At 40.6% G+C, this 19,197-nt stretch overlaps 1 protein-coding gene across 1 annotated transcript in view; it reads right to left on the reverse strand.

Moving 5' to 3' along the window:
* Positions 1-8,060: 8,060 nt before the first annotated feature.
* Positions 8,061-19,197, reverse strand: part of LOC101998324 (zinc finger protein 58-like) — a 13,421-nt gene continuing 2,284 nt past the window's right edge. The window contains exons 2-4 of the mRNA XM_005356688.2: positions 15,747-15,873; positions 14,896-14,991; positions 8,061-9,320 (exon numbers count right to left, since the gene is read on the reverse strand). Of these exons, the coding sequence (XP_005356745.2) occupies positions 8,128-9,320; positions 14,896-14,991; positions 15,747-15,873 (1,416 nt within the window). The 3' untranslated portion in view covers positions 8,061-8,127. The remainder of the gene's footprint in view (positions 9,321-14,895; positions 14,992-15,746; positions 15,874-19,197) is intronic.

Here is a 19,197-nt window from a genome sequence, read left to right on the forward strand (position 1 = left end):
TCCTTTCGCAATACTCTTTTTAGATGACAGCGTCCAGGCTCGAGCAGCACCATCCCCTTTATAGGCCACAGGCCCTACCGGAGCAATTGACATGTTCACCCCGTGACATCACAAGGAGAATACTAGTGCTAGAGACGCTCCTTTCGCAATACTCTTCTTAGATGACAGCGCCCAGGCTCGAGCAGCACCATCCCCTTCATAGGCCACAGGCCCTACCGGAGCAATTGACATGTTCACCCCGTGACATCACAAGGATGTAAAACTGTCTGCTGCTTCTGTCTCTTCTGCTACGTCTGCTTGAGTAACCAGGCCCTGCAGGGTGCTAAGCTTGGTCAAATGATGGGCTGCCTCAAGATAAGTAATTCTACGGGCCCAGTATCTGCCCTCCATAAAAGTCAAAGAGTTGAAAGGCACTAAAAGAAGTGGTACATGAAGGAACGTAGGCCTTGTCGGGCCATCCTGGCTATACTGCGTCTCCTCTGGAACCTCTACAGGAATATCCATCTGTGATGTTGCCCACACACAGAAGACAATTGTTTTCTATAGTGTAAAGGCAGAAACATAAGCAAGAGTAGTCGTCAGGCTCGTTGGGGCAGAAAGCCCAGCAGATCACAGTCATAGGGCAAAGGAATCTCAAGGACAGAGGGAATATCCTCCCACAGCTAGAGGAAGAAGAGTTGGGGACCTACTAGAAAGAGCTGACATTAGGGACCAGTGTGGCTTCTCTAGCTGGAGAGCCACACCGCTAAGGAGCCCTCCAGCATAGCAAAAGGGGTCCCACACCCCACAGTCACTGTGAGTTGGGCCTGGCATCCCTGGCTGCTCAGTCTACTGGATGATTGAGGTTTCAGAAGGATATCCAGAGACTTTAAAAGGTTCAACAAAGCCTTGTGACCTCATGCCTAGAAGTATCTGGGATAACTGAGTGCATACTGGCATCAGTTAGAGTCGAAGGGACATAAAGAGTGGATTTCTTTTCCTAGGAAGAGATGAACGTGGAACTCTCTGAGGCTGCCAGAGGAGAGGTTATTGTGTATAGGAAGGTATTTGGTTGCCAAATTTCAATAAGATTATTTGATACTTCTAATATCTTTGTATTTTATAAATCATTTCTGTGTCCTGATTTTGAGAAGCTGAGGTAAGTTCGAGGTAGATGCCCTGACTTTCAAAATTCTCTCACGTGAGAATTTCAGTATTAGAGAAGGAACGGAAAGTGAACATACAACAGACCAAACCTGCAGACGGAATTCCAACAGCGGATGACGGGTGAGCTGTCATTACACACACCAGTTTGAGCCAAGAGCTGTGTCCCGCCCGTTGGGATGGGAGCAGGGGCGGCAAGCATGAGCTCACAGCAGTGTATATGTATCTGAGTTTGTGAAAAAACCAGGTGGATCCTGATAAGATCCTGGTAGGGCTCACACTAAAGCTGAATTTCTTATATATGTTAACATCTGAGTTTTACAAAGGCCTTAATGGTGGGTGGGAACTCCTGCGATGGCCAATGGGAGTTCTTTGTCAATAAACGTTATGGAGTTACGTTTAACTTTCTTCAGGGCTTTATATGCCCTCTGTGCCCCTGACCATATACTTCAGTATTTGGGTTCCAAAGTTCTCACAAAAACTATTTTTCAAGCTGCAGAGTCTGTTCGTCTGTTCCATGTATGACCCACACAGAAATTCAATACAGAGGAACCAGGATTATTTTTTTTTTCTAGTACTGCGTATTAAAACAAAGTCTACATTACAGTCGAGTGCGTTAATGTTGGCTCACTACTGAAGTAACGAAAACAGCAAGTGCCAGGTACAAATTCAAGAAGAATGGCGGCGGGGGTAGGGGTGGGGGGAACGCGGGGATCACATACTACGTACTAGGCTTCCGAGAAGATGCTTGCACAGAATTTTGGGATATGTAGTCCGTGTGCTTGTGACATCACAAGAAGCCGCCCAGGAAATTCCAATTGAGCTTTCGTTTTGCTACAGGTGCGGTTTGCTCAAAGATGGGCGAGAGTCCCCTGCGTACATTCCTGTTGCGTCTCTGACACGGAGGTTGTCCTGCCCCTACTGGGATCTTTTTGTGCGTGAATGTGCCAGTGAGATTATATGGCTCGAACCCAGCAACAAAAGGAGCCCTTTGGAGCTATAGGACTAGGTTTGGGGTCCTCTCTGTCATTCTGGCCATAAGCATCCAACCCATCTCATGATCTGTGTATTGGCCCATATTTTTACATGGTATGGCGACCAAAATCTCAGGCCACAGTTTGCACCTGCTGTACAGACAGGCTGTCACCAGGGTCAGGATATACTAGTGTTGTTCTGCTTCTTCTTTGTAATTTGGAGGATGCCTGAGGTAGAGATGCTAGTTGGGCCTACGTGACAGAACTGGTGTACAGAGCAGGAAGATGGGAAGAAGAGAGGGCATAGAAAGATGTGAACATGACTAAAGTCATTCACCTGGTTACCTAGGAAACAGAATATTAATAAATTTACCCTCAATTTATGTTTTGGTATAAAGGCTGTTTGGAGTATAAACACATAAAATTTCCAGGATGTAAACTCAGGATTTCATGAGGGACCACTAAAAAAATCCCTCCCGACAAAGCCATGTGAGTTGTGTCAATATTTCCCATGTCTCCTCGGCTAGTCCAAAAAAATAATTTATGGTTTGGGCTAACTAAATACTGAATATTTACCTCCTGAAGAGGCCAAGATTCTGGTGCAATTATCGTGACATCTGCGCCTGTTCTATAAGACCTTCAATGACAATATCATTTGTTTGTACCTTTAATTTTGGTCTATTTTCATTTATAGAAGTCTGAAAAAATATTTGATTTATGATTTCTCCTTAAGTATTTCTTCTCTCCTCTATAGCTTTTATATCATTGAGAGCAGCAGTATGGTTTCTGATAATAGACACTAGGTTCTTTAATTGCACTGGGAAGCTGTTTCCTCCATGGTTGTAGGAATGACTGAACCAAATTTGACATGGGGGCCTAAGAGAGACCCCTCAAGGAGTTTCCTAATGGCAAAGGGTTACCTTGACTGTCCCTTGATGACCTACATTCACCTACATTCATTTGTCCAACGTCTGCCTTTGTCAACCTTCTGCATAATCCAGAAGGAAGGGACATTCTGTTTGAATTATGCTTAGAAAAAAAAATGTTTCTTGGAATGCCCTGTTTACAATCCCTTTTTAGGTGATTGTGGTTACCGTAATTGAAATACTTGATAGTTTAATTTTTTTTCAAACCTCTGGAAATCACCTCTTATCCATACATCATTGTGGTCATGAGATTCAATATTGATTGTATCTCAGATTTATTCCTTCAAGGGTGCTGATCTTGCCCTTACCAGCCTAATTACCCTTTTGCATTGTGCATTATCATTTCAGGTAATGAAAAGCCAGAGTTTCAATTATTATTTGTCTAGCTTCTGAATTTGTTATTATTCTATTTACTAATGAAGTCAGTCTTTGTAAGAAATCCATAAAGGCTTCCTTTGGGCCTGTATAACTTTAGTAAATGACTCAATTTCCTTTCCCACTTCTCCATTTCTATCCCAAGCATTCAAAGCTGCTGTGTGGCTTAAATCCAGGGTGTTGTCATCCTATAGAGATTATTTTTGTAAATCGGCATAATCTCCCTTTTCAAGAAATTGGTCTAGGGAGGTTTCCATACCTCTAGCAGTACTTCATTGCTGAATGGTCTTAGCCTCATCATCCCACAAGATCTTCCATTGTAATTGAGGGCTAGGCTCCAAAACTGCTTTAACCAAGTCTTTGTAGTCTTTTGGGATAATTGTACTACAAATTGACCATGAGTTTAACATTTGCTTCACAAAAAAGGTGAATACATGCCATATGAAACTATCACTTCCTTGACTCTCTTTAAAGCTAACATTTCCACAGGAGTCCAATTAACTCTTACACAGCCATAGGGATGTCTTTTGGCAGTTGTTCTTGTAAGATGACTGGAAAAAATTAAAGTTGGTTGTTTGAAAACTTCAGGCTGTTCCTCTCTAATCTTATAATGCAACACTGAAATTTTTTCTCCATGAAATCCCTCTGTCTGATCTGAATATCTCTCTCTATTATCTGTTTTATTAAGTTTTTCTAAAACTTGTATCTTAGCTCTCATATTAACCAACTTTTTTAGTGATAACATAAAAATGATGAAACTGATAACATTTATAATTGACATTACATAAGTCCCATCAAAATTAGTTTTCCTCTCATTTAATTGTTCTGTTTTCAAACCGTTCAGCTTATCATCATACAGAGACCCAAGTCCCTCCACTGTAGTAGTGGTGGTTCCCATTTTTTATGTGGGAAAAAAACTTCCTCTCTTTTTAAAACTAATCCCCCCTTAAAGAATTCCCAGTTACCACCTATTTACTTCTCCCTGCACAGTCATCTCAGTTTCTGTCTGTCTGTCCAGACTTCCAGACCTCTCTGGTTAGCTAGTGGATGTCTCCACACCCTGATCTTCAGGCAAGCTTCATTTGTTAGAGTATAAACAAGATATCACCACACCTATGTTCAGGAATCATTGAGTTTATTACTGAGATAATTGCAGACAGAAGTATGGATGAGGGATTAGAATAGGAACACACTTTGGTAACATTTATTTTATAACTGTGGGTGCTCTTGTATTTGGGGAATAGATGTTCCGAATTGAGACTTCATCTTGATGGATGTTTCCTGTGAGGAATATGAAATGTCCTCCATCTCTTTCGAATAATTTCAGTTTGAAGGCCATTTCGTTAGCTATTAGGATAGCTACACCAGCTTGTTTCTCAGGCCCATTTGATTGGAAAGTCTTTTCCTAATCCATTACTGTGAAGTAATGTCTGTATTTGAAGTTGAGTTGTGTTTATTGTATGCAGCAGAATGGGTCCCATTTTCATACCATTCTAAGTGAATTGAGTCCATTAGATATTAAGAGATATTAATGATCAGTGATTGTTAATTCCTCCTATTTTTGGTTTTGGTGGTGGTGGTAGTGTGTGTGTGTGTGTTTCCATTCTTTGGGGTTTGTTGGTGTTAGGTTATCTGTTGCCTGTGTTTTTTGTGGGTACAGCTAACCTCCTTTGATTGGTGAATTCCTTCAAGTACTTTCTGTGGGACTAGATTTATAGGTAAGTATTGTTTAAAGCTGGTTTTATCATGGAATATCTTGTTTTCTCCATCTATGGTGATTAAAAGCTTTGCTGTGTATAATAGTCTGGACTGGCACCCATGGTCTCTTAATGTCTGCAGAATATCTATCGAGGACCTTCTGACTTTCAGAGTTTCCATTGAGAAGCTGGGTGTAATCCTGATAGGCCTTTGTATGTTACTTGGCCTTTTTCCTTTACAGCTCTTAATATACTTTCTTGGGGGAAGGATTGAGAGGAAGGGAAATGAAAGAGAACTCTTATAGATTAGATTAAACCATATATTTTTTCTTTATTTCACACACCAACCTCACCTCCTGTCTCTTCTTTTACTTTGCTCTATATACAGCTCCCTTGTACCCCCATCCATTCCTCCTCTGTCTCCATTCAGAGGTAACCCATATTTCTTAATGTATGTCCTTCATGTGCTCATTACCTCATCTCCATTATGCCCATTCTGATTATTCTCTGTCTGTCTGGTGAATGTCTTCCTTCTTCTCAAAGCTGTCTCTGTACATCTCTCTCCCACCTATATATACCTCCTTCCAAGCTAATGACAATTTAGATTTTATTAGACCAACCAGAGTGGCACATATTAACATGGTATAAAGGAACATTCCACATCAACTTTTTTGTGATAGGATGTTTACTCTACTCTTGAAATTTCTTTGCCCTATGCCTGTGATCTGCCTTGGTTTCTGACCCCAACAAGCCTGGCTACTCTTGTTTATGTTTCTATTTCTCAAATATATAGAAACAATTGCTTCTCGGGTATTGCTAATATTAAGCATATATGAAAATATGCATTTGAGGCTAGGGTTTGGTATCCCCATATCAACCACATACATTTGCATCTCTAAGGGTCTTCTAGACCTTCTGTTTTGAGTCAGTGCACCTTACTCTGATTTACTTCCAGTGATCTCGGTAGGTGCTGCACTCTAGGAACCCAGGTGACAACATGGAGTCAAATCCTTGGTCACCCCTTTGGACCCTGTGAGCCTGCTGGAGGCAGGTACTAAACTTCAGATGCATTGCAATATACTAGCTACAGGCTGTGTTTAGAGCCACAGACTCAAGGTAGCCCATAAGACCACAATAGCATAGACTATGGATACAGCACTGACCACTGGAACCTCCCAGGTCAGCATCTCACACCCATAATGACCTCACACCACTGGAACCAGGGCTCTAGTCTCCACAGGGTCCTGGGCTGATGATGCTCAGGGAACCTCTTACCGTCCTATAGAATATTTGTACCCCACGTTTATTGTTTATTTCCTCACAACAATAAAGAACATGAATCAACATAGGTGTTCATAGACATACTAATAGTTTGGTAAATATAAATGTCTATGCTTATTACTCTCACACAGACGCCATTTAGCTCTAAAAGAAGTATAATCATGAAATTTACAGAAAAATGGATGAACTTAGAATGTATATCAACTAAGATCACCTAATCATATAAAGAAAAGCACTGTATGTTCTCCCTCATATGTGTAGCCTGGACAATGATATATGAACATATGTGAACACATTGACATATGACCGCAGTACGTCCCATAGAAGAGAGAACTATAGGGCTAAGTATTAGGGGATGAGGAAGGACTTAAAGCAGATGGTGACCATGGGTTGTGAAAGAGGACATAAGTTCCCTGGATATCAGGTTCAAACGGTTATGGATTCTAGTTTTCATTAGCATCTGTGTATACATCTATCACAGCATTTCCAGATGGTTGTAAAGAGGTGCCTGACTGTGGGTATAAAGTTGGGAACTTGGGTTCATTTAGTTACTGTCCGCTCATTAGAATAAAGGCATTAAATCCTCCCTAGGGCTTATCACCTAGCCAGGCACAAGTTTATCACAAATTAACGTCACACCAGTTACCGTTTATGGAATGGGCTTTGTATCCAGTCAGAAAACGATTGGCTGCTCCACACCTTTCCTGCATCATTGCTCTGTGGGCACTGCTGCTTTTGTCTGAGGCACAGCAGCAGCTGCACCTGATACTAAAGCTGCCTCAGCTGACGACTGCGCCTCTGCAGCCACCGCTGCTGCCTTGCGTCTGAGGTTTTAGACTGGAAGAGCCTTCATGCTGTCTTAGCTCTGTCTCTGTCCTTTATTTACCAGTAAGGATTCCAGAGCCAGACACTGGGTGGACACCTGCTAGCTCAGAGAGGCGGAGCTTCTTACACACCAAGGGGATGTTACAGGAGCTCAGATGACTCCACTGGGAAAAACAACAGTAACTATGCCACAGCCCAGATCTCAGATTCCGGGTGACCAATGGACAAAGCTAGGACATGGGAAAGGTTTCATGGAGCATTTATGGTTACAGAAGATGGAGACTCATTAATTAAGGCAAGTTTCAAACACATTGCTTGAACAAACTGTTGTGAGCAAAAAGAAGTCTCTGCTCTTCTCTGATGACATTCTTAGCATTTGAGTTGTTCTATGTTAGATGTTCATGTTGACATCCAAAATGATTAACTTAATATTCTCCACCATGGATTCATTAGAGTTGGGTAAGATCTGAATTGTTAGCAAAGATTTTTACTACACTTCACACAATCATGGAGTGATTGTGAATCATTTGATGAAGTAAACTTTTAAGGCATTTGTAGGATTTCTCTTCCGTATGAACTATATCATGTGTTGAATAAAGATTCGCAAAGTCTTTGCTACATTCCCCGCATTTTTACGAATTGTCTTCAGAATGAATTTTTTTATTTATTTTTTTATTTTTTGGTTTTTCGAGACAGGGTTTCTCTGTAGCTTTGGAGCCTGTCCTGGAACTAGCTATGTAGACCAGGCTGGTCTCGAACTCACAGAGATCCGCCTGCCTCTGCCTCCCGAGTGCTGGGATTAAAGGCGTGCGCCACCATCGCCCAGCAAGAATGAATTTTTGTTTTTGTTTTATGTCGTCTGAGTGTTGAAGATGAGGAAAACCTTCTGTCACAGTCTTCACACTTCTAAAGGTCCTCTCCAGCATGAAGTCTCTTGTGTTTCCTAAGGGAGCCGTGATAACGAAAGGCTTTGTGACACTCCTCACACTCGTAGGGTCTCTTTCCAGTGTGAATTGATTGATGTTCCTGAAAATCCCTAGAACAGTAATACCGTTTGCCACACTCTGCACACTTGTAGGGATTGTCTTCGGAATGGATTGTTTGATGTCGCCTAAGGGTTGAACACGTGGAAAAACATTTGCCACACTCCACACACTTATATGGCTTCTCTCCGGTGTGGACTCTCTGATGTTGATGAAGGCGTGAAAAGGAGGAGAACCTTTTGCCACACACTTCACACTTGTAGGGATTGTCTTCACAGTGAATTGGTTGATGTCGCCGAAGGGATGAACGTTTGGTAAAACATTTGCCACACTCCTCACACTTGTGTGGCTTCTCTCCGGTGTGGACTCTCTGGTGTTGATGAAGACGTGCAAAGTAGGAAAATCTTTTGCCACATTTTGCACATGCGTAGGGACGACTGTCTTCAGAATGGATGATTTGATGTTTTTTAAGGGATGAACCAGAGTAAAAATACTTGCCACACTCTGCACATGTGTATGTTTTCTCTGCAGTGTGAGCTGCCTTGTCCCCAGAGAGGAAGGCAGGCCTAGTAAATCCTTTCCCTCGCACTTTCCGCCTGCGGAGTTTCTCTCCAGTGTGAACTGCCTTGTGGTTCTTAAAGGATGAGTGATAAAGAAACGTCTGCTGACACTCTTCACACTGGTAGGGTTTCCCTCCACAAGGAGTGCTTTGATGCTTTTTCAGTAAGGAAGGGTCATAAAAAGCCCTGCCACATTCTTTACACTTGTAGGGTTTCTCCCCAGAATGAATTCTCTGATGCTGTTTCAGCATTGAAAGATAGTAAAATGATCTGCCACAGTCTCCACACTTGTAGGTTTTTTCATCAGTATGATCTTTCTGGTGTATAAAAAGTGATGAGCGAGTACAGAAGGCCTTGTGACATTCTTTACACGTGTAGGGTTTTCCTCCAGTGTGAAGTCTCTGGTGTATAGAAAGTGTTTTATAAGAACCAAGACCCTTACCACATTCTTCACACTTGAAGGGTTTCTCCCTTCTGTGAATTCTCCGGTGTTGAATGTGAAGTGAGTTACAGTCAATGGCCTTGTTGTAAACGTGATACTCACTGAGTCTTGTTCCTGTTGAGCCAAGTTGAGACATGAACAAAGGCTAGAAAATATTCTTCATACTTTATCTATTTAAAAGGAAACATTTACTCAAACATATTGAAGCATCAGTGATAAACTGTAACAGGAATTCTAATTGTTCTCAACAATAAAAACTTGGAGTCAGCTATCGGGGGTGCAAGCTGAAGGGTCAGAGAAGCAGAGCGGCCAGCCACTAGAGTCCTTACCTCTACTAATGCCCAGACAAAGGGCATTAGACAAAATGTTCCTAGATTGCCTCCTCAGACTTCATCCTGAGACTCACTGCTCCTCAGACTGCAATGAGCTCCTGTAGCCTCCTGTCTTATATTCCTCTCTTGGTCCAGCCATATCTCTTCCTGTCTCCACCTGCTTAGTGTTGGGATTAATGGTGTACGGCTCCCAAATACTGGGATTGAAGGTGTGAGCCACCACTGCTTGGCTCTGTTTCTCTTTTAGACTGAATCAATTTTATGTAGCCTTGAACTAACAGAGATCCATCTGCCTCTGTTTCCCAAGTGCTAGCATTAATGGTCTATGCCACCACTACCTAGCCTCTATGGCTAACTAGTGTGGCTAGCTCTACACCCTAATTTTAAGGCAAGCTTCATTTGTTAGATTATAAACAAAATATCACCACAAGAAACTACAGTATATTTTAAAATCTCTAGGCACTAAGTATAAATGATAAAATATTGGAGGTAGAAAAAAATCTATCCTTCTACTAGAATAAGGGCATATCCAAATGGAACATAGACATAATGGCATATTATTCAAAGTTTAATAGCAAAGTAATTTGTAAGGGCATTGGGCATTTTACTGACAGAAATAAACCCATTAAACAATAGAGGTATTCTATGTCCAGACACTCATGAAATTATAAATTAGCCAATCCGGGAAAGAAGACAGTTAACTGTGGCTGTGTGAATGTCAGGCACCATCTAAATACAAACTTTATCTCCACATATAATTCTATTTTGAAAGGCACAAAAAATAAGTTGTACAAGAAGTAGATGGTTCAAGAAAAGATTAAATTTATAGATCAAAAAGTCAGGTCAGTATTTTTATGGTTTTTTTGGACAACAAGAAAATATATACCTCAAACATATCAAGTCACAATTAAAAAAAAAAAACTTCAAGTTCACCTGTGTATTACACAAATTTTGCTAAGACAGCATATTTGTCAATGAGTAGATTAAAATTACTTATTTCCTTTTTTGCTTTTGCTGTTTGAAGACAAGGTTTCTCCATGTAGACCTTATTGTCCTGGAGCTCACTATCTAGACCAGGCTGGTCACAAACTTAGAGATTCACCTACCTCTGCCTCCCAAATGCTGGGATCAGTGAAGAAAGCCACCTTGCCAGACAATAAAATTACATATTTCTAAGACAAAACAGCTATTGCGCACTAAACAGAGAAACAATGAACAAGGCATGAAAACAAGAAGCTTGTGTTTACCAATAAAGTGGAAATGCACAGAGCACAATTCATAGATAGTTTATAATCTTACACTGTCATTATGGACTTTATTAATGTGTCCTATCTATTCCCAGAACAAATTATTTGAGTCAATGGAACTGAACGTTTAGATTTTAGGCTCCCAGCCTGTGTCTGGTATGATGTAATTGTGGGCTTGGCTTTATAAACCCAATTAAACTAGGATTAGACAGTGCTGGGATGACCAATGTATTTCCTTCCTGCCACAAACCCAACCTTGTCCTGATCCTCCAATGGGGCAGGTGTGGATATTTTTGTCTGTTCCAGATTCTGGTAAAAATCCTGACAAAGACTCCTTCCCTGGGAATCCTTCTAAGAGTAAAGATGTTGACTGAAGATATAACAGATAAAAATTTTCAGTTAAATCCACATCCTTCATTATTTCTGTGGATGCTGAATGAGTGATTTTGCATACTCCCTTCTCTTCTATTATATTGTCTCAGCTATTGTTCTGTGCCTTATTTCTTGCTTTCCCTGATGACCCTTGTGGAACCTAGAGTCAGCCCATCTCTTAGCTCACTTTGGATTCAAGACAGCTGGAAGCTGTGAGTTCTTCTGTCTGTCCGTCTGTCCTCCATGAGCAGTGCTAATATCGTTTCTCAGGCTGTATTAGTGGGCCTGGGAATCTCCATGTCTACTACTCTATAACCTCCTCATCCCTGGCACTGAGCTCCCCCTTATAGCATTCTTTATGATGATATAAGCTACTTAATGTATGTCTGCAGTATTGTAGGTATGTAGGACACAAAAGAAAAGACTGCCAAAATTTGCCAACACAAGGTGGGACAGCCTTTCAGAGTATCCTGATTCACAGAAAAGTTGGTCAGATATGCTAGACTGAAGACAGAATCATCCACCTTGCAGAGGAACCTTGGTTGATTGTCCAGGCAGTCAGTTGTTTCCATCATTTCTCACATTTTTTTTTTGGAAGTCACTTGCTTGCACTTCCTGCTTACTCTGGTAATATTATTTCCTTGTCAAATATCTGACGGAGTTGATAGTTACAGTTTTCCTTGTTACCAGATTCAGAAAAGAGATGCACTAAAGAAGTTTAAAGTGTATGGGGGAGAGAGTATTAAAAGATAATTTTAGTAATGAAAGTTTTAATAGAAAGTGAATTAGGTATATCATTTTGGAATCACAAAGACAGACTAGATAATAGAGTATTTTCTCTGAATTTGTCAATTGTTTATGGACATTGTTGATGTAATTATTGACTGTATATATTGTATATAGTTATTGTACTTATTGTATATATTTTTTCTCATATAAGTTATAACCTTCTTTTTTATTTCAGACAAAAAGTGGGAAATGTGATATTTTGTTTTTTGCTTTAACAAATAAAGCTTGCCTGGCGATCAGAGAGCAGAGCTAGCCACGAGTTAACCAGAGTGACCAGACAGTAGTGGCACACACCTTTAATCCCAGACCTTGGGGGGAAGAAACAGAAAGTGATATACCTGGGCAGAGAGAGATAAGGTAGATGGAGACAAGAGCTTGTTCCCTTTCAGTCTGAGGATTTGGTAGAAGTAAGAAGTCTAATGGCTGGCTCATTTACTTCTTTGATCTTGCATCATTTACTCCCAATATCTGATTTGGGGTTTTTATTATGAAGATCAATTAGAATTCATGCTACATGCCCTTGCCTCAATGGATAACAGCATAGTGTCCAAACTGGACCAGCAGGACACAAAAGAAAGTGACTGACAAACTTTGCCAAGACAAGGAAGGATAGTCCTTAAAATTCCCTCCTTCTCAAAAATGCCTGGTAGAAGCCACTTATAGTAGCATACACCTTTAACCCCAGAACTTGGAAGGCAGAAGCAGGTGGATCTCTGTAGGTTTAAGGCCAACCTGGTACACAGAGTAAGATCCAGGACAGCCAAAAGTACACAGAGAAATCCTGTCTCAAAAAACAAACAAAAAACAAAACAAAAGAAAGTATTTTCAAGATCTCCTGAGTGTGGAGTGGGCACAAGGGGGAGGGTTTATTGGGAGAGGCAGAGGAAGGAAGGTGAGAGGGGGTTAAATCTATAGCTCAATAAAAAAGAATTTAAAATTCTTAAAAAAAAATAAAGTTAAAAAAAGTCTGCTACTTTTACTAGGTTTTTAGGCCAAAGATGAATGCTCCAATGTTACAGAAGAACTTCGATTAACTATCCAGGCAGCCAGATGTAACCGTTGTTAGGTAACATTTCACCCTTCAGGGTCTTTGATAGAATTTAAGACTAAATAATTAGATTTAAAGTTTTCCTTAGTTATGATAAAAGGTAAATTAGATTAAAAAACATTTTTTACTCACAAAGATAAAATAGATAATAAAATATTTCCTCTAAATTTGCCAAATAAAAAAAGAACTGATTATTTTAACTATAATGATTACTTGACAACTGGTTTTGTTATATAAAGTTTTACTATGTGAAAACTAAAACCTTCCTTTTTAGTTAAACAGAAAGGGGGAAATGCTGTGGAATAATCCTTCTGCACATTGTGAAGATGTGTTGCTTTCATTGTTAATAAAAAGCTGATTATCCCAAAGAGAGGCAGGAATTTCAGGGCAGAGTGCTGGAAAGAGGAAGGGCTGAGGCAGAGGAGTAAAAAGGATGCAGAGAAAAGAAAAACATGCCATATGGAGAAAAGGTACCACCACATGGCACAGTGTAAAAAAGACATATAGGTTAATTTAAAATGCAAGCACTAGTTAATAATAACCCTTAGCTGTCAGCTGAATATTTATAATTAATATTGAGTCTCTGAGTAGTTATTTGGGAATGGCTGGTGGGACAAAGCTGATTATGGTCCCAACGAAAAGCTTTGTGCACACTCCTCAGCACTGCTTCCATTACAAATCTGAAGGCAATGAAAATAAACACTTGCAAGAGTTTGAGAATCAACAGAAGACCTCGAAAGAAGGGAACACAAGATCTCTGTCCAATTGAACTCATGGTAATATTAGCCATGATACTTCCTATAGGGCTAACAAAAGTGGTTATCCTGACAAGATATGAAACAAAACATTTTACTAGCTCTGACATATCTGAGAATATTGGGTTTATACACAAAAGTCTTTAATTTCTTTCACAACTTGTGACTAGAATATATCCAAATAACAATAAGAAGCCGAGTGGTGGAGGTGTATGCCTTTAATCCCAACACGTGGGAGGCAGAGGCAGGTGGTTCTCTGTGAGGTGGAGGCCAGCCTAGAATAGAGAGCTAGTTCCAAGACAGTTGAAAATATACAGAGAAACCTTATCTTGAAAAATAAAAACCGAAACCAAACAAAACGAAAGCAGACGTAACATATGATAAACATATTAACTTGAAAAAATATATATGTGTTTATATATATTTGGGGGATATATATATATATATATATATATATATATATATATATATCCCGCAAAATGGAGAATTACAGCTCACTAACTGCCATAAAAGAGGCACATAATCACTGTGCCCAGACTGGTTTGATGGGTGCCCCTGACTCAACAGTGTAAGACCTTGTAGGTCATCCTGTCCTACTCTTCCTTGGTCTAATGACCAGGAAATGCTCAAGTAACTGGTAGTAAAAGGCTTTTTATTTTTTTTTGAAAAAAAAAAAACTAACAACCAAACAGCTTCTGTTAAGTTATTGTACTTAATGGCCCTCTGTCACTGCCTGCCTCTCTATGATGGAGTTGTAGGTTCAGCTTTATAAACCCAATCATGCTCACTTTGGTAAAGACATCTTTCTGGCATGAGTCTGCTCTCAACCTCTGCCAATAAATGACTCTCAGTCTGACCAGCACTGAGTTCTTCCCTGAGTCTTACACGACAATGAGGAATCAACAAAAAGAAAGACCTTGGAGGTCACTTTAAATAAAAGCACACCTTGCTGTTGGGGCGTTACAAAGCTTAAGAGACTTAAACCATCATAAGCCTCTGAGAGGTGTGCTCTGACAACAAAGACCTGAAGGAGAGACCTAAAGAATGATTCCCGTGGTATCATGTTTCAAGGCACATGGCAGAGCCTTACTTTCTGTTGGATACTTGGACCTCAACTCTGCCCCTGAACCCCTCAGTCCCACACACCTGGGTGCACGCTGGCTGCTGCTTGTCTCTTCCCACTTGAAGGCCCTTGTCTTTGCTCCAGAAATGTCACCAGGTGTGGTTTAGAAACGGCAAGACCTGATTATAGAAAAAGTAAACAAGACTGTTTGAGTGTCCTTCTACTGGGAATTGGCATGCCCCTTCCAATACACCATTTATAGGGAAAGAGGTGAAGTAATAAATGGTTACAGATAATCAGATTCTAAATTGTTCTCTGACAAGATCAGTACAATACATAAATTAATTTATAACATCCAGATTCTGAGTTTCATTTAATGGAAACAAGTAATAAAGCAGAATTCTGTAACACTTTAACTAAAAAAGTATGCTTCATGTTTCATGCAGTTTCATTTAATGGAAACAAGTAATAAAGCAGAATTCTGTAACACTTTAACTAAAAGTATGCTCCATGTGTCATGCCATTGAATTTCTAACGGTACCACTAGACTAAAGGGAACAACTATCCAACACAGAAAGGCTAGACACAAAAAGAGAAAAGTGAAATGGTTTTTTTTAGTAATTTAATTTAATTTTTTTTTGGTGTTTTGCCTGCATGTATGTCTTTGTAAGGATGTCACATCTTAGAATTATAGACAGTAATAAGCTGCCATGCTAGGAATTGAACTCTGGTCCTCTAAAAGAGCAGTCAGTGCTCTTAACTACTGAGCAATCTCTCCAGTCCCAAAGTGATACTAAACACAGAAATCTCCCTAATTTTCTGAAATCGAGGGATAGGACTCCCGCTGTTGAAATGTTCTCAAGAGATAATGTACAAAAGGAGTAAGCTATATGTTGATGGTGAAATAAGAAGTCACTATAGAGGAGATGCTCACCCAGGAATTCAAGGTGGCTGTAATTCTCCAACATCACATCCCTGTACAGATTCCACTGAGCAGGCTCCAGGCATTCCCTCTCTTCTGGAGAGAACTCGATGGCCACATCTGAGAAGGACAGCATTTCCTGAAATAAAGATCAGTGAATGATATCACACTTTAATTAAAACCATTAATAATAGAAATACTAAGATACATTGGGCTGGATAGTTTTCCTGTGAACTGAACACTAGCTGGGGCCATTTGAGAAGAGAAAAGCATAAATGAGAAAATGTCTCCCTAAGACAGTCTTGTAGGGAAGCCTATAGCATTTTCTTAACTAATGATTGCTAGAACACAGCACAGCCCACTGTGGGCGGTGCCACTCCCCTGAGCACGCAGTTCTATCCAGTATAGGAATGCTCGCTGGGCAAGTGGCCTCGGCTCCAACTCTTTTTTTTTTTTTTTTTTTAAGATTTATTTATTATGTATACAGTATTCTGCCAGCTTGTATGCCTGCAGGCCAGAAGAGGGCACCAGACCCCATTACAGATGGTTGTGAGTCACCATGTGGTTGCTGGGACTTGAACTCAAGACCTCTGGAAGAGCAGCCAGTGCTCTTAATGTCTGAGCCATCTCTCCAGCCCTCGGCTCCAATTCTTGCCTCAGGTTCCTGCCTTGACTTCCCTCAGTGATGGTCTGTTATCTGAGGGTGTAGTCCAAAATAAATGCTTTCTTCTCTGAGCTGTATTTTGTCATGGTCTTTATCACAACAATAGAAACCCTAACACAGGTATCATGTGTCTGTGGACACAAATCTAGATTTTTCCCAGGATGAAATGCTTCTTACATTGGGTATTAATGTTCCTCAGACACATCTGAAGTGGTCACATGATCTCACACTAGACCCGCCGGAAGGAAAGACAAGGTAAACAATCCCATAAGCCCAGCTGGACATGATACATTTCAGACACAAATATAAAATGAATGCATTCACAGCACATGCACTTAGTCCCATGTGCTACTGCACACCACACACATATGCATTCCTCACAAAAAGTCACGGTGAGGGAGAAGGGATTTCTCAGCAGTTCATGCGCACAATCATGACAGTGAAGTGTAATGAAAATACAGAGTCTGGTGCAGCAGCTCTGGCTGTGCTGTGGGCTCAGGATTTCTACAGAGTTCAGTAATGATGCAGATGGCAGGGACACGGGACATGAGAAGAGCAGGCAAGGGGAAGAACTCACAGACTAAATATCATAAGTATCTGATGATATGGGAAAATGGGCAAAAATAAGACTAACAACACTGCTTGATATTTAGAATAGAATACACATCACTTGATGTTTTTGTCATTTTCCCTTCCTATCTTTTCTCTGACAGGTACTGAAGTGGGCTGCGGTATTCCTAAGCATGTTTGTATACACGACACCTGAGCATCAGTGTGCATAGCTGAGAAAAATAATTGCTGATGCTATTTTCACATTTCAAAATTTCCTAATTTTAGAATTTATGCTCTTCATATTTTATTGAGTAAAGTACCAGGATGATCTATAAAAAAGTCACACATTAGTTTTCCTTTATATCAATACAGAAAATGCCAGCAATTTATGTAATAATGAGATATTTTGGATTAATTTCATGGTTAAGATCCTGTCTCTCAATTTTGAATGGTCACTTCAAACACTATCTTCCAGGTTTGTAAAACGTACCCTTCAAGCTAGGTGGTGGTGGCGCACGCCTTTAATCCCAGCACTCAGGAGGCAGAGGCAGCCGGATCTCTGTGAGTTTGAGGCCAGCCTGGTCTATAAGAGCTAGTTCCAGGACAGGCTCCAAAGCTACAGAGAAACCCTGTCTGTAAAAGAAAATACCCTTCATAATGCCTACAGACATCCAGCATTCGGGAAAAGGTACTGGGGCTTCTCACTCCCTTCACCCTGTCCCAGAGTCACTGTTCACGAGTATTTTCTTTGGCAATTTTCTTTGGGCCACTAACTAGCTCCCAAATACTGACACAGAGACTTTTCATTAATTATGAAAGCTGGTCTTTAGCTTATCCTTCTTCCACTAGCTCTTAGAATTTAATTGAACCCATTTCTAAGCATCTATGTTTTGCTTCAGAACTTTAACTTTTCTTTCATTCTGCCCGTCCTGCTTTTCTACGTCTTGTCGGTCTGGCTGGGTGGCCCCTCTGTCTCTGTCTCCTCTTCCTCTTCCTCTCTGCTGGGAAGTCTTACCTAAACCTCCTCATTAGCTATTGGCCATTTAGTTTTATCTCAGACCAATCAGGTCCCTTAGGCAGGCAAGGCAAACAAATGCAACACATCTTTACATAGCTAAACTATTATTCCACAACAAGGAAGTCCCCAAGTGTTGGCTTCCTGATGTCACTGGTCCATTGAAGAAATCATTACATCTCCAACTCCTGTGCTTTACGATTCTTTTATTTTTTTTAAGTTATGATTTTATTGTCTTCATAACAAGATCAGCCTAAAACTGGATCACCTGTCCCATTGTCTTCTAAATGCCTCCCAGCACCCTCTTAATCTGCAGTTGGGCTCAACGCACTCCAGCCTCAGCACCATCTCTGTTGTGGTTTTAGCCTTTTTCTGGAAAATAGGCTGTCTGCCCATCATAGCCACCCTGTTTCCTGCCCCAGCACTGTTTCCCTGGGCATACAAAGAATCCTTGCTCTTCTTGTACTGTATCATTTTACGTGGGGTTGGTCCTGGCAACATTTCTTGCAGAACATATGGGGGATCTTAGAAAAGTTCACCGTGTTGGTGGGAATGATATGGGTAAAGCTTTACAATTCTCGATGTTTAACATATATCTATTTTATATGAGCTTCAGTTCATTATATTTAACATATTGATGAGGCTGGGCGGTGGTGGCGCACGCCTTTAATCCCAGCACTTGGGAGGCAGAGACAGGCGGATCTCTGTGAGTTCGAGACCAGCCTGGTCTACAAGAGCTAGTTTCAGGACAGGCTCCAAAACCACAGAGAAACCCTGTCTAGAAAAAAAAAAAAAAAACAAAAGAAATAACATATTGATGAGATCATGTGTAATTTACATGTATCTACCTGAAATAGCTTCCAGTTTTACCAACTGTCACAATTAGTAAGACTATCTTTTTTCTGAAAAATTACTAAAATGCAACCGGGCAATGGTAGTGCATGCCTTTAATCCCAGCACTTGGGAGGCAGAGGCAGGCAGAGGCAGGCAGAGCTACTTGTAGGACAGGTAGGGCTATCACACAGAGAAACCCTGTCTCAGAAAACCAAAAAGAGGATGTGTGTGTATATATGTGTGTGTGTGCGCGTTTGTGTGTGTGTGTATGATATACTCCCCTATCTCCTCAATGCAACTTCTCTCATGTCCCCCAACAGTCTGTCTCAAATATATGGTGTATTCTTCTCTAATTATTATTGTTACACACATGCACAGACACAGCACAGAAATATAGG

Source organism: Microtus ochrogaster, chromosome 19, assembly GCF_000317375.1.
Source record: "Microtus ochrogaster isolate Prairie Vole_2 chromosome 19, MicOch1.0, whole genome shotgun sequence".
Classification (NCBI taxonomy): domain Eukaryota; kingdom Metazoa; phylum Chordata; class Mammalia; order Rodentia; family Cricetidae; genus Microtus; species Microtus ochrogaster.